The following is a 15,810-nucleotide window of genomic DNA, read 5'->3' on the forward strand; positions in this document are numbered from 1 at the left end:
GGAACCGACGACGGAAAAATATTGAAGGACCCAGGCCCCAGGGAAGGACCCAGCCGAGGCTTTGCGCGCTACGCCAACCACTCCCTCTCTATTCTCCCTTCGAGGTTTCCTATTTGGGTATCTGGGCCCCGATACTACAATAATTCTTTTACGTTTCGCTGTTGTACGTTAACAGGAACTCGTCGGTGCTTCGTTGCTTCAATTTCTGTTATTAAACGTTAATAACTAGACTACGTTGCAATTTACCAAGATAACGGCGAAAAATGAAGGTTAAATTTAAGTGGTGTTGTGTTCTGTATTTCAGGTATTTGGAAGAAATGGGACTGGCGGAGAGAGAAGCCGAAATGCAGGAGTTAGAAACCTCAAGACCCGGTAGATCGCGAGACCTCTTCGGCGTACAGCTCGAGGTAATTGCTGTTAAAGCAACATTCATACTACTATCGTTCACAATCGTGGTCCATAATTCATCTGTCACATTTACGAAACAGTCTTCCTATCTTATGCTCGAAATTAATTAAAAACGAAAGCAGAAGAAAAGTTGCCTTATACACTGTGCGTTCAATTTTCTAGGTCAATCTCCAAAAATAGCTCATTCTCCTGAATTACTTCACGTCAGTCTGACAATTTTTCCCGCATCCATTTCTTGCATCGTTGCTTATCAAAATTAACCACGTTTAACTTTTCATGCAGATTTTACTTTCAAAATTGCGTAAGAGTGAAAATCATGTGGTTGGATTTGTCAGACTCCACTAGCCTAACCAAGAGTTAGACACAGGAATATCACAGTCGAAGCAAAAACGAGCAAACTGTTATCGTACCTGAATTTTACAACGCAAGTTAGACAATAGTTTTCGCTAAGGGCGTCGAACGCGAATCGATCTCCGGCATCCTTGCCGAGGTCAGAAACAGATTCGATCCGGAATCGATAGCCCATTCACCGGACAAGGTGGCGGGCTGCAAATTCAATAGTCACTTTTGCCAAGAGGCCGGAGTATAGGCCAGTGAGAGGCGCGACCCAGAAAACCGGTGTTGGTTCTGCTAGAACAAACGGCTACCTGAAACCGAAACGAGCGAGGAAAGTCCGTTGCACTCTCTTCCTTCTTCGATCGATCGGTTCCTCGATCCCGCCTTTCTCCATCTCTGATCCTTCGGGGACCTAAATCGTCCACGGGTTTAAAGAGATCCTCAGCTGTTTCCCGTTTTAGAATCTTCGAAAACTAATCCTATTTCCTCTAAGTAGATTTACGAATCGACTGGAATTCCAAGACAGAAACGGCATTGAAGTTTCTTCCTTCTTTCGTACAAAGAGACAGGACGAAAGTGAAGAAAATTAATTTCAACACTTTCTTCAGCTATTGACATTTATCGATACTTTGCATGAAAATTCTGCGAACGAAAGTTTCTATTCGCATATTCTTATCACGGAGACTTTCTTCGACACACATCTTTCACAGGGAATTCTAACATTTAACGTTGTCGTTGTTTTTCAACGATCATCACTCTGGTCCTGTATTTGTCAATTTCTATAATTATTAGTAGATCAATCAAAGGAGAAAGGTAACGAGACACTTGTTCGCGAGGTAAAACTCTTCTTGAAAAAGTAACACATTTTCACTTCCGGTTTCTGCGCTATCGATTTTCATCGAGAGGCACCGCTGTAGAAAGGTCCTTTCTCTTCTATCAATCGGATCGACGAAAACGTGGTCGAAATTGGAAAGCTCGGCCGGTCACGCGCAATCAGACCAAACTGTATTCCTTCGATTTCGCGCTGGTTCGAGCACCTGCGAACCATTTTCATCCGGTCCCGATACTAATCCTTCCGCGACGCTTTTATTCCCTGTTGCACGCTTCATTGCTCGTAAAAATCGTTTCACAATGTACCTTGCGGTTGCGCAATTTTAACACACACTCTTTACTGGCAAACTTCAATTTTCCGTATTATCCTGAACACGATTCGAGCAAGCATGCCTTCCTTAACACGTTAAGCGCCAAGCCTGTTTTGTCTTCCTTTCCTTTTAGCCCGCGATACCCGATTTCACCGATATGCTGGCGGCCGGAGATCTGTGTAAGGTTGCGATAAGACTGCATGTGTTTTAATAATACTCGTTAAAATTTTTTTTTTGGTAACAAGTAATATTTAGGTACATTCTTTCGTGATCTCCAAATTATTTAAAATTTATTAACAGAAGAATGTAATTTTTTAAATTGTACATCGTCAATCAACAGTGACTGACGCGGCCCGAACGAAAAGTATACTGTCAGTCACCGGTGACTGACATGGCGCTTAACGTGTTAATAATCAGCGAATGGTAAATTCAAATTTTCCTCCTCAACAATCCAATCTCCTTTCCTGATAAATTAAGATCTTCCTTAATAATCAGCGAATAATCTAAAAATTCTCAAATATCTTTCAATCCCTCTGTTCGTCCCCAATTTTCAATTCAATTCGAACGGAATTCTTTCGCAACGAAAGAACGATCGCGAGTTTGTTAAACCGTGACTGCAAAAGAAAAGCAGTCGGAACGTAACAAACAAAATATGCAAGCAGATAAAAAGAAGGATCGAACGTTTTCCCGCCGGGGTTCAGTCGACGTAACTCTCTTTCTGTATCTCGCGACGAGTTTTTGTTATCGGATCGGCAACATCATCGCGAAGGAAGCTCTGTTATTTATCGCGTGTTTTCTCCGCGTAATGTAATCACGGATAAACGAAGCCGTGTAATTTAGTTTTTGCCGTAATCTCGCCTTTCTCCGGCGATTTCTTAATAATCCACTGCCGCGTGGAACGTAACGATCAATCGGATCGCTTTTATTCTCATTCGAGGATTAGGTCTTGCACGGTTGGCTTTTCGTTTAGGCTCGTCGCCGTACGTTTTATATTCCCGTGGAAAGATTAAAATTAGCTAATTGACCGCTTGCACACGACTGTCACTCACTTCGTCTCGATAGTTTCGGTAATTAATTAAGTCGATAATAGATCATTTCAGTCGTTTCAACAGTTCCTTTCCGAGCGATCGCTCGTTTCGAGCATCTGAGCGGTGATAAATATTCCATCAATTTTTTAGACGAGATGGGATTACATTTTATGGTTGCCCAGAGTGGAGAAATATATTTTGCTACTGCTTCCTGGTTGGTCGTTGACGTAATCGAAGAATGAATCAACTGTAGGAAGAAGAAGAAGGGTAGATGCTTGGGAATTTTTAGAAACAGTTTATTCAGTGTTAGAAATTAATTGAAACTGTTATTCAGTCGTGGAAATCTATTTGTAGCGTTGAATGAAATTTGTAGAATTTTCGAAAATCCTTATTAGAAGGTGTACGATGCTCGACTCGTGAACGAGGCTGGCTTCAGCTCGAACTCGGTTAGTATCTCCCGATGTGTTAATCCCGGAAGGACGAAATTCTAGTAGTTGGTGTGGTGATAGTGAATAAGAGGTTTCTCTCCGTAAGAATATTTTTCAACTCGTTTATTTGTGGTGGTGCGTGGGTATATATTAGGTCGGTGTATGTTGTGATTGGTTGGGCGTCGAAGGTGGTGGGAAAGAAGGTCTCGAAGAATGCGGAGGTGTGATTGGATATTAGGAAACTGGAAGGAGAACGTGAGGGTGAAGGTGGTGTGCAAAAGTTGAAACAATTTGGGGAAAACCAGGAAATGGGAAAGGGATAGGAAAGGGATAGGGAAGGAATTTGTTAGGGGCTAGGAAGACGACTGGAAAGGACAGAAGGTAGCAATAATTCTTCGAGAATGAAAAAGAAAGGGTCTTTTAAATTTAGCAGATTTCTTTCAACCTCTTCAGGGACACCGACGCATATGTGTACGTTTAATTTTTCCAGAAATTCCAATATTTGTGACAGAGAAACTACGAAAAACACAATCTCCCAACAGGGAAAGCAGTTCAATTGCCATCGATCTAACACAAAAATGCAACTACACACAAAATCAGATAATTTTCTCTAACTCCAAAAAAATCGTCGCCGAAGAGGTTAAGTAAAGTTCACTACCAAAAATCACAAACAACGTAGAAGCTTGAAATTCAGCAAACAGATTCCAATTAGCAATTAGTACCCACAAGAAAATTGGCCAGGAATTCCACCCAACTTATCCACACTGCTGTGTACAAAATCAATTGCAACTCTCTGCAAACGAAAAAGAAGAAGAAGACACAAAGCAACACAGAAGCCACCCAGTGGTTTGAAAGTTAATGATAGGTGAAAGAAACGAATGTCGATGTAGAAGAGGAAGAAAGAAGACAGTAGCAACACGCGCAACATGAACCAGCCAGAAGAAGTAAAAGAAGAAGAAGAAGAAGAAACTTGTGCACGGTGGGCAGGAGTAGAATGTTTCGCGAGGAGAGAGAGAGAGAGAGAGGTTCATGAATTATCGAACAAACAGATGTTATGCGATGGCAGGGCCACAGTGGCCGTTCTAACGTAATTTGATCGGCCGAAGAGATACTATAGGTCCCCCCGTATAAAACGTTTCCCTTGGCTTCTATCGTAATCACCGATGAGGCTTTATTAATTGCTCGGCAATATGGCGCGAGCCTAATTAATCGTGGCGCGGCTCATTATAAACGACACGGCTTAATGCCCGCTGAGAGAACATCGTGTCGCGTCCGATCGGATAGACCTGGCTCGTTTTAATCGCCGCCGTGTAAACCGGCCGTAATATCGAGTCACGAGTTCATTAAATCGTCGATCACTTGGGATACGTGTTTAGAGTTCCCTTATAGTCTCTTGTTTTCTACCGATCTCGGGGAATAATTGTCGGGATCGCTTTGGTTGCACAGTGGACGGAGGAAATGTAGCGTTAACCCTTTAACCCCTATGATTTTTCTCGGAATATGCATCTAAGTGTGTCATTTGGTATTTCAGTACTGTATCAGGTAAGAAAAGTTAGTCTCTCACGGATTAACTGCGTTTGCTAATCCTTAGTGCTAGAAATTCAAACGAAAGTTCAGATTACAATGAATTTTTCTTATTAATATCATTATTTTCGTCGCATCTTGACCAGAATTTCTGCCACGAGTCTGACTCGTTGCTGTAGATTAAAGGGTTGACGTTCGTACTTGTGGTTCCACAGGTGTTTCATTGGTTCAGTAGGTGTGATTTCTTTTGAATTATTCTTTTTCACCGTCTATATTCGGTAATGGAATTTTTAGGAAAGGGAACGAGTTTCGTTTCGAACGAATTTCTTTGTAATTAAATGTTTTCATATGACATTTCAGCTTCGTTTCGGCACTCTGGTGAAACTCGTAATTCCTGTTGCACGGGACGTGTTAAATAAATATTATATTATTAAATTGAAAAATTTATATGAAATTCTATATATATATATTTTTTTAAGTAAGTTGTCGATTTGATATTTAATCAAAGAAAATTGTAGCGTCAGAGTGTCTCTAGAAAACACTTCAGGGGAAGATTTTATTGTAACTGAACAGCAGTTCTGTTTAAAGCAGCACTTTAATAAATTATTACAGTTGACTTTCTTAGCAAGGAGAATAATTTCCATTCATCAGATACTATTACTTCAAATTAGAATGATTCATTTGAAAAGAAAGTTGTTGTGTGAGGCGTGGATTAGAAGAATCAGCCTTGATCCTGCCTTCTTACATTGTGATACCAGAGACGGAACAAGAACTAATTCATAACACGTACAGACTGTATTATACGTCTAAATTTGCATATTCCACATTAGAATTAAGATAATAACAACGCTTAATCTCTACACGATTTTTCCTTCATCAAACGTCTACTTTATCATGCGTAATTTTCCCTCCCGAGGGAGAGCCATTTCTCCATAGAAAGTGCACGCTATTTAATTCACCTCGCGTTGCAAGAAATAATTCCTGCTTAAAATCACACTGTCTGATCTCGAACAATCGTAAATCGTGTTACATTTCGCTGTAAGCAAGTTTGTGGTTCTTTCATACAAAAAGAAGTACTGCACGAAAACATTGTATGCAACAAAATTTACGAATCGTATAAGAATACATTGGATACTTCCTTCTTTTTTTTATCCGGTCAACGACGATTCTGAAGCTATCGAAGAAGAAGAACGTCTCGATTCGGCGATGTAGAAACCGCAAATCGTTCCGAAAGAAAGATTCCAAGTGAATCGTAACGGTGACCGATACTTTTGATCGGCGGCGTTTATGATAATGCGTTGCGTTTAGCGCAAAAGTGAAAACGGGCTCGTGGAAGCATAACCGGATAATGGCGCGACCGATACACGCGCGTGCACCCAAGAAACAAATTACGAAATCTCTTCTGTTTCCGTCGCCACCTTCTTCTAGCCCCTCTCTCTCTCTCTCTCTCTCTCTCTCTACTCTTTTCCTTTCGATGCGATTAAATGTCATTTCGCAAAGGCCTAGAAACTACACTCGTCGGACAGCTATCGATTAATCGCGTTTACGGAAGGTCTGCCAGGCGACGCGGAACCTTTTTCCTTGCAAATTGCCGACGTCTTGGCGAGCATCTCTCTTCTCAGCGGTTGCCCAATCTCCATGAAATTTTTTACGTTTCGAGTAACCTTTTGTTTAACCCCTTGAGGACGGTAACACTCAGAAAGCACTATATATGCAACCGATAGATTCGTGTTTTTAACCCTTTGCGGTCCTATGTCGAGTCGACGCAAGAATTTTTGCCTTTAGATATCGTTTAATGATAATAAATCATTTGTTTATGCGTTCATATTACACCGAAACTTAATATTTTATAACTAGAGGTGTTATGATGTGCTCGTGGTAGTTGCAACCAACTTTCGAGCTTTGTCGAATTTAGCACGCGGTGTGCCGACTAAGTCTAATAGGTTCGTCTTCGAAGGCCCACCTCCGTGATTAGGAGGACAAAACAACTACTGCTAATGGTCTAAACTTCTAAAAGGAGCGACTCTTGGCGTGGTCAGATGACTTCTGTCTTTCCCTTCCGCGAAAGGTCCCACGACACCTCCGTGCGAGGACGCATCGCGGGGGTGAGGCCCTCGGGTAGGCTGAAAACATTTTTCGATAGTGGTGGGGAAGGGTGGTTGGCAAAAATCATAGGTGGGAAAACTACCATAAGGGTACCAAGGGTACCAAGCGTACCCTTGAGTGACGCACGCGGGGATTCCGAGTGCCTCGAACAATCACCGTAGCAGACAATAACGTTAAGACGCGCTTCGGCTCTGGTGACCATATGAATGGAAAAATGTACAAGTTAAAAAAGGCGCGAAGATTCTAAGTCGAAAACAGGGCAACAAAAGGTAAAAGCAAGTTCTTAGATTGAAAGACTACGATTGCCGTGGCGTCAGAAAATTACCGCTGCAACGAAACGAGCGAAGGCGAAAAATATATACGATAGAACTACATGCTAAGAAATCTAAGGGTCGGGCGGCTGACATATCTGTCGAGGATTAAACAAGAGGGATTTTAATTAAGATTTTTCATTCATTTCCTACGCTCTGCACGAAGAAACACTCGAATACGATATCGCATTGCTAACCGATTGGGGAGATTTACAGGCATTTTAATTAAGATTTTTCATTCATTTCTTACGCTCTGCACGAAGAAACACTCGAATACGATATCGCATTGCTAACCGATTGGGGAGATTTACCATTTCTACCACTTACAACGAACGATATTCTACGCTGGTATTGTACTCTAAGAAATTTCGAATATAACCAACCATTATTAATTGCAACTTGCTTCCGCAATTTTTTCTACAAATCTGTTCAGCGATCTGAAACATCCACTCGACTGCAATTCGTTCGGTCGATAAGGTGTCAAATTAGCAATAAATCAAGCACCACCGAAACGACGAAAGTCACTCTCGATCAAATGAACCGCCGTAAACACAGGTCTCAATTATCCGCTATCCTTTCTCCGCTCAGCCGTCAAGTTTCTTCCATCGGAGAGTGTCGCAAGAAGTCATCGAGATTCGCGGATGCACGTGCAAACGATCGTCTATCCGACGCGGAAATACGTATATAACGCTTGATTTTTCCTTCGCCCGTTACCATTCCCGTTTTTGCCCGAGAAACGGGAGGTCGGTCGGTGTTTGTCGGTTTCACGGTTTACTCCTTTCAACGTGGATAATTTCGTTCGTCCCGCTGTTACGTCTCTGGTCCTCTCCTCGACGTCTTTGACGTTAGCAATCCGCCGGCAGGTCGAAACCGTTCGAAACGGACACGGTTTAATCGAACGATTTTTCTGCTCGATCGATCGATCGAATCGCGAACGAGGTCGAGTTATTTTTGCCCGGCGAGTGAAATTTAATGAAATTCGATCGAGCTTCGCGGTGCATTTGCATCGCGGCTCCTTCTCCCTGGTTTTTCGGTTAAGCTCTCCCGTTTCTTCTCTCCTTCCTCGAAGTTCGTCGTTTCGTAAGAGTCGCGAGTCACGGAATCGAATCGATTTTACTCCCGGCCATTTTCTCTCTCGCGATGTTAGCTTTCGCTCTGTTAGCAAATCTGTGGAAGATGTGTTTTTCGTTTTGGGTAGCGGAAAATTGTTGGTCGAGGTGAGATTTGCGATTCAAGTGTCGATCAAACGTGGTAGTTCGAGTTTCGAATTAAAAATGTTGGGAGAGGAAACGAGGTAATTGTTACTAATGCGGGGTAATTATGCGTATAGACAGTTAGACACTTTAAGTCGGTGATTAACGAGTAATGGTAGATACTAGAGATGGTAAAAGGTACTTTTGCAATGGAGAACGTGCGTATGCAGACTTTTTGCGAGTAAGCGTGCATGGCGGAAGAATTAACGGAGGGAATTAATGTAAATTGAACAACATTTAATAATCCTTCGTGCTCCGTGTTAAGTGTGCAGTGAATTCTTCGTTAATAAAACAGATAATTTCCTTTGGCTCCTAGTGTACACCGATCGAAAATTTATCACTTCTGTAACTGCGTTAATGGTAATTACAGTGTCTCTTGAAATTAATGTTGAATTCGATTCGAAGTTGCTATTAATCTCGGAAATTTATTGTCACTTTGGAATTTGATTTTCTCACATTTAACGTTTTATAAACACCTTCGCTGCAATTAAGAAATTAATAGCAATTTGGACAATATATTCTCTACCGCATATGCTGCGTCGAACGTGTTAACCCTTTCGCCACCATTGGCGCTTTGAAAATTTCCTCGCACTACACTTTTCGAGCCTCTTGATGCACTTCCACTTTAATGCAATACCTAATTTAGTACCGAATTTCGCCTTTATTTCATCCACCTTAATTCAATAAACCGCATTTTAAAGAGACACGGCCAAAATAACGAACTTCGCCAATCACCCACGTTACGCGTTAAAATCTGCCGCAGCGAAAGGGTTAAAGGGTTAACGAGAGAAACCTCTGAACAGTTAGATTGCTGTTAAACTTGGACGAGTCACCGAATACAAAAGTAAACGCATACTTCTATCACGAACGACAAGGAAAAAAGTGGGGACGAAGAGAGGAACGAAGTGGAAACAGAAGGAATTTCTCGATATCGATCGTTGCAGCTTTTCTGTAAGAGGGCGGGAGCATGATCGTTATGATTCGACAGGATGTCTGTCGAAATGTAAGTTTGTGCAATTCCTAGGCCTGGCCCTTCTTATTAAAGATAGCGGCGATACTGAAAGCCGATTACGAAGCGGTGAGCTATTATCCTGTCTGTCGTAATCGGACATCCTCACTCAACTGTCAGGTAATCGTAATAGCGGCCCTAGTGGGAAACGTTTTCCTCTTTTCCTTTTTCAAAGGCTCTGTATAGGCGCACCGGGCAAACATTGTTCTGCAGGTTGTAAGATCCGATCGACGTGATTGGGGAATTTTCTCGTGGATCGCGTAAATATTATCGATCGTTGAAGGCTGGACGTGGAAAAGACTAATTGTAAGATTAGATGATTGGACGTTTGTATTTTCTTATGACACAAAACTTCTTTTCGTTTCAATTGACAAGACTTTGAAAGATTGAAATTAGACTATTGCGAGATTATGCAAAGTGGCGTGTAATGAATAATAGTTTGGTAACTAAGAAATCAGTTTCTTCAAATTTTGATTACTGTCAGTGAGAAGTATTTTCTCTTTTAATTAATGATACTCTGAAATATTAAACTGAAATTGTTTGAAAATTGTGCAAAGTAGTGAAATATAAGTTTTGATATATTTCTTTAACGAATAACAGTTTGGTAACTGAAAATTTTGATTACTGTCAGTAAGTATTAATAATACTTTGAAATATTAAATTAAAATTAGTTTTAAATTATGCAAAGTAGTGTGGGGCATGTGAAAAATAAGTTTTGATATAGTTCTTTAATAAGTAATAGTTTGGTAACTAAGAAATCAGTTTCTTCAAATTTTGATTATTGTCAGTTAGATATATTTTCTCTTTTAATTAACAATACTTTGAAATATTAAATTAACATTATTTCCAGATTATGCAAAGTAGTGTGGTGCATGTGAAAATTAGGTTTTGGTATATTTCGTCAATTTCTTACATTTTGCCGACTAAAAAATTGTTTCCTTGAAATTTCTATTGTCGCCACACAGTGATGAAGATAAATTGTCACTTGGTAAGATATATTTTGCATTGAAACTTGAAGCATTTATTATTAAAAATGAAAAGTGGTGCGAATCGAAACATTTTGGAAGCACATTGTTAAAACTAAATTGCAAAGTGAAGGTAGCAACGTTGCTGAGACAAAATTCGAAAGAATGTCACGACAATGACTCGAGAATTCCCGTCTTCGCAAGAACTGACACACGCATCACACTTTTATTCAATGCTCTTCCGTTTTTCAAAGGAGGTACTTTAAAACTAATTTGTCACCCAACGATCCTATCGTACTAGGATGTGTAATTCTGCAAACGTAATGTGCACGTCCGTTAATGTTCCTTCTACCACCATCTATTCATTCACACTCTTTGTCGCAGCCAGCAATTAGTCTCCTCGTCATTTTTCTTTACGCCACTCTTTTTCCTCCTTCCACACTACCCTTCCTCCCCCCGTTTCTATCTCCCTCCCTCTTCGATTATTTACCATTTTAATTAATCGCGTAAATTACACACGCACATATTTATTCGTTCATTAGTTAGCCAGAGGAAATATGGAAAGGCAATACGTGATGTGAATCCCGTAAATTGAAATCGAGTAAAGTTTCGATCAATGACATTACGCGGTGCAATCACATCTCTGCGCGAATAAATAGAAACGAATTTAATTAAATGGAAAAAATTCCAATTTCTTCGTACGGTGTAATTGACAATTTCATTCTGGGAATAAATAAAATCTCGGTGATCGCGAATCACCATTGACGTTCCCCGCTTCTACTGGACAGGCGACCAATCCGCGAGTCGATATCTCGCGATATCGAGCAGGCGCTGCAACTGATAACAGCCCTTCGATCCACTCGACGTGAAAATTTGATGTCGCGATAAAGTTACCTGGATTACCCGGCTGAACCAAGTGTTGGCTAACTACAACAAATGATACGATATCGCCAGTTTGTTGCCAGCTCGAAACTGCACGCCGTTTCACCGCCTCGTTTTCCTCTATTGTCGAACTTTCCTCTTCGTGCCCCGTTTTACCCATTTTTCTTTTGCTTTTTCAGGCGAGGCTACGAGTTTCTCTCAATAATCTCATCGTATCGTGATACCTCTTTTCTATGTGGTACGATGATTGCGAATTTGTTTCTTTATTGCAGGAAATTTTCATTTATGTAGCACTGCGTGGTATTTTGATGGTTTTTAAATGTAAATTGTAGTTTTATGGAAATTGGGAAACTTTGTGGTATTAATGGCTTTTAGAAGTATATTCTAAATTAAATGTGAATTATAGTTCTTTAGTATTCTGAATTGGGTATCCAAAAGGAATGGTAGCCATATAAAAATCAGTGGCAGAAGAATAAGAAATATGAGTAATCTGCACTTTAATTTTCTTATAGAAAAAGAATTTTGATATTTTATTTGAAAACACTACTATTGCATCTCTTTTTTTCGTCAAATGTAGCTCTAGCCATAGCTATACTTATACTAAACCTAGAAATTCATTCTTCACATATTACTATTCCATAGAATTTGATAAATCTTTGGAAAATTCATCTTTCACTTATTCATACAGTTTAAAACTTTAAAAATCTTTGGAAAATTCATCCTTCCCTTATAACTACTCTACTCCTACATAATCTTTCAATCGGTACATTCTTTAAACAGACTCGTATACCACACTCAAAAGAAAAACACTTCCCTTGAAAGCGTGCATAAATAAATGCAGAAAATTCGAAACACCTACAGTTCGTACAATTCAAACGAAAAACCAGAAAACAATTGTACGTACATTGGAGGACTTAATCGTGTGACGGAAGACCAATATGGCGTCTCTGAAAGAACGGCGTTGGAAGCGCAAACTCGGCCAATCTGGGTCCACCGTCGAATCTGCATAATCCCGGAATAATAAGTCATATAATCGTAGGAAGTTGAGAGTGGTTTTAGCCAATTACGGGGCGCGCTCGCATGCAGGCTAGCCTGGCAGATCCCGGAGCGCGCGTTCTCCTATCTCCTCGAATATATCTATGCTGGTTCCACGTATTCCACCGGAGTACGTGGTCGCACACGCACGTACACGTGGATGCACCTACGCTCAGCACGGTGCATTGCCGTGCACGCGTTGCATGCGGCTAGAGGAGGAACACGAGCGCGAAACGGAGACCGAGAGATCGTTATCGCGTTAAACAGGAAAGCAAATTTTGCACTGGCCACGCTCGTTGATCCTCCGTTCGTGCTCGATACGCTATCTCCTTAAAGAAGCTTCCCTTTCCTTTCCTTCCTTTTTCTTTTAAACAATATTCCATCCTTCAGTCAGATTTTACAGTGTTTTATTTTCTTAACTTTATTGTTTTCTTTTATAACGGAGACAGATTGGGTTTAAGTTTGTCAAGAATGATTTGTTATAGATCGTTCGAGTGGGGTGGATCGATGGGATTTTTGAATAGCGCGCTATTTTTCGCGTAAAATGTTTTATTGATTTTTTTTCAGTTGGTTCAGATTGGGATCTTTGTATCAGCTGATGGTGTGTGATCGATCGAGAGTCGTGACTGGTTACCGGTAAAAAAGAGAACTGTATGCAACTCGCGTTGTTTTCGATCGCTGATACGGTGATACGGTTCGTGGGTAATCTAGGCAGAGGAGAGTTTTATCGTTCGTGGGAAATGCTGTTTTCTGGTGTTGATACAATCGTGGACGAGGTGCAGGATCAAATGAGATACAGGATATACAGACCTAACACCACAGATGAGATGTAGGATAGATCGAACATCTAATGGATTTTTGTGTCCACGTCACGAGGGCTGAGAGTGCCCTTACCAATTTTGTGTCGTTTCCAACGTTACCGATTCAGCGTGGCACAAGATTACAACGGTAATGGTGGTTGGAATTAGAACTAAACGTAACTATGAAATTATAAATAAGGTATAGGATAGGATATATAAGCGTGCACGCAGTATAGAATTCTATACTTCTAAATGTATAATACAATATGTATATTAGGTTGAATTCCTCGATTTTTTCGAATATTTTGATTGTTACGCGTTCTTAATTATATTCTAGCTGCGTTTATTTAATTTTGTAATGGAATATTTCCGAATGAATGTTACACAATGAGAAATGGGTGTGGTGTGTAAGGGAGAAATGAAGACATTGTAAAATGCTATAAAACAATACTGATATATTGTAACCTTTTGTAAAATACATTTTCTAGTTATTTTATAATAAATAACTGTATTTTTTCATTTTTCCTGATATTGAAATCCTTTCCTTAACTCCTTAATTCGCAGGATAGTTCAGAAATTTCAAAAATTGGACGAAAATCAGGGAGTCAACCACAAGGCAGACATCGAAATTTGTTAGTAGTAAAGTCAACCATATCTCAGAGGCTCGAAATTTGTCGCGATTAGCAAGTAGTGCAAGTCAATAATTTTTTAGGAATTCGATATTTTTCAGTGTCCCTAAGCTATTTCCGCGCAAATTTCTCAGTTCTTCGCTCGAATTTCGCGGTTTTCACGATTTTTTCGATTTGCACGCGTTCCTAACTCTAACCCGACTTAGTATACTTCACTTTTTAATGGAATATTATTTAAATAATGAGTGTTTCGCAAAAGGAAGTGGATTTGGTGTGTAAGGGATAAATAAATAGACTGTAAAATGCTGTAAAACAATACTGGTGTATTCTAACTTTTTGCAAAATACATTTTGTACAGTTATCTTACAATACATATTTCATTTTTTCGTAAATAATTGCATTTCTTCATTGTTCCTGATGTTGAAGTACTTTCCTCGATTCCTGCGGTGGTCTGAATGTTCCATCTGTAATTCGCACAAAAAGAACATATATTTTCAATTTTCTACAAAAGTTTTCTATAAACAATTTCTAACTAATCTACTGCATACAATTGTTAATTCAATGTGAAATTAATAAATTAAGATATTTTATAAAGGTAAATCGTGCAACAGATAAATTTAGCACTTCTAATAATTATAAACTACAATCTAAATTGTTATTTAACAAGAAACACTAATTATTCTATAACTAAAGTACTTGAAAATAAAGCAGAAAGTTTAATTTACTCTCTACGTTATTAGTAATGTTAAAGCAATTAAAAATTTATTATAAGTATCAACTTTAAACTACTTATTACATGCAATTACGTTCTAATTTACAATAATTATTATTAACAGCACAAACTTCAAAGAATAGGCGAACATGATGTGATAGGAGGTCACTTCCTGGAAGTGCTGTTCTATCGTTGAAAAATCATATTAAGTAGTAAGATACTTTTATTACCAGTGTTCATCTTTGACAGTTGAATGCAAACGCAGTTGCAAGCAGTATTCTTGCTTGTAACATTGTTAGAAGCATCTCGTATCGATGCGAAATCATTGCTTTAAGCATTATTTTCTAATCCCAACATTGTCAGAAGCATTATCCATTAATGCAAACACTGTTGTAAGCGGTATTTTCGCTGGCAACATTGTTGGAAACATTATTATTGACGGCGCACATTGTTGCAAACGTGTTACCCGTTTGCAACATTGTGCGTCGTTCTGAGCGCACATTGTTGCACGACGGCCGAAAATTCACATTGTTGCAAACGCGATTACTCGAAAAACGCACATTGTTGCAAACGCGTTACCCGTTTGCAACATTGTGCGTCGTCCTGAGCGCACATTGTTGCACGACGGCCGAAAATTCACATTGTTGCAAATCGAATTTCTCGCCGTTTGCAACAAATTTTCGTAATTTCGACGCACATTGTTGCAAACGAAATTCCTCGAAAAACGCACATTGTTGCAAATGCGATTTCCCGAAAAATGCACATTGTTGCAAACGTGTTACCCGTTTGCAACATTGTGCGTCGATCTGAGCGCACATTGTTGCACGACGGCCGAAAATTCACATTGTTGCAAATCGAATTTCTCGCCGTTTGCAACAATGTGCGTTTTTCGAGAAATCGCGTTTGCAACAATGTGCTTTCAAAAATTTCAGTTCTCGAGAATTCCTGGAATTTTCGTCATTTCCGAGAAATGACGAAATTTCCGAGAATCGAGGCGATTCCAAGAATTGACCAATGGGCCTTCGAAAATTTCAGTCCTCGAGAATTCCTGGAATTTTCGTCATTTCCGAGAAATGACGAAATTTCCGAGAATCGAGGCGATTCCAAGAATTGACCAATGGGCCTTCGAAAATTTCAGTCCTCGAGAATTCCTGGAATTTTCGTCATTTCCGAGAAATGACGAAATTTCCGAGAATCGAGGCGATTCCAAGAATTGACCAATGGGCCTTCGAAAATTTCAGT

General features: G+C 39.8%; 1 protein-coding gene across 1 annotated transcript in view; it reads left to right on the forward strand.

Annotated features, from left to right (window-relative positions):
* Positions 1-317: 317 nt before the first annotated feature.
* The window catches only part of LOC108578207, a gene marked incomplete at its 3' end in the record, with an annotated part of 27,259 nt that continues 11,766 nt past the window's right edge, over positions 318-15,810 (forward strand). Inside the window, exon 1 of the mRNA XM_017941490.1 lies at positions 318-407. Within this exon, the coding sequence (XP_017796979.1) occupies positions 318-407 (90 nt within the window). The remainder of the gene's footprint in view (positions 408-15,810) is intronic.

This window comes from Habropoda laboriosa, unplaced genomic scaffold (genome assembly GCF_001263275.1).
Source record: "Habropoda laboriosa isolate 0110345459 unplaced genomic scaffold, ASM126327v1 scaffold1818, whole genome shotgun sequence".
Lineage (NCBI taxonomy): Eukaryota > Metazoa > Arthropoda > Insecta > Hymenoptera > Apidae > Habropoda > Habropoda laboriosa.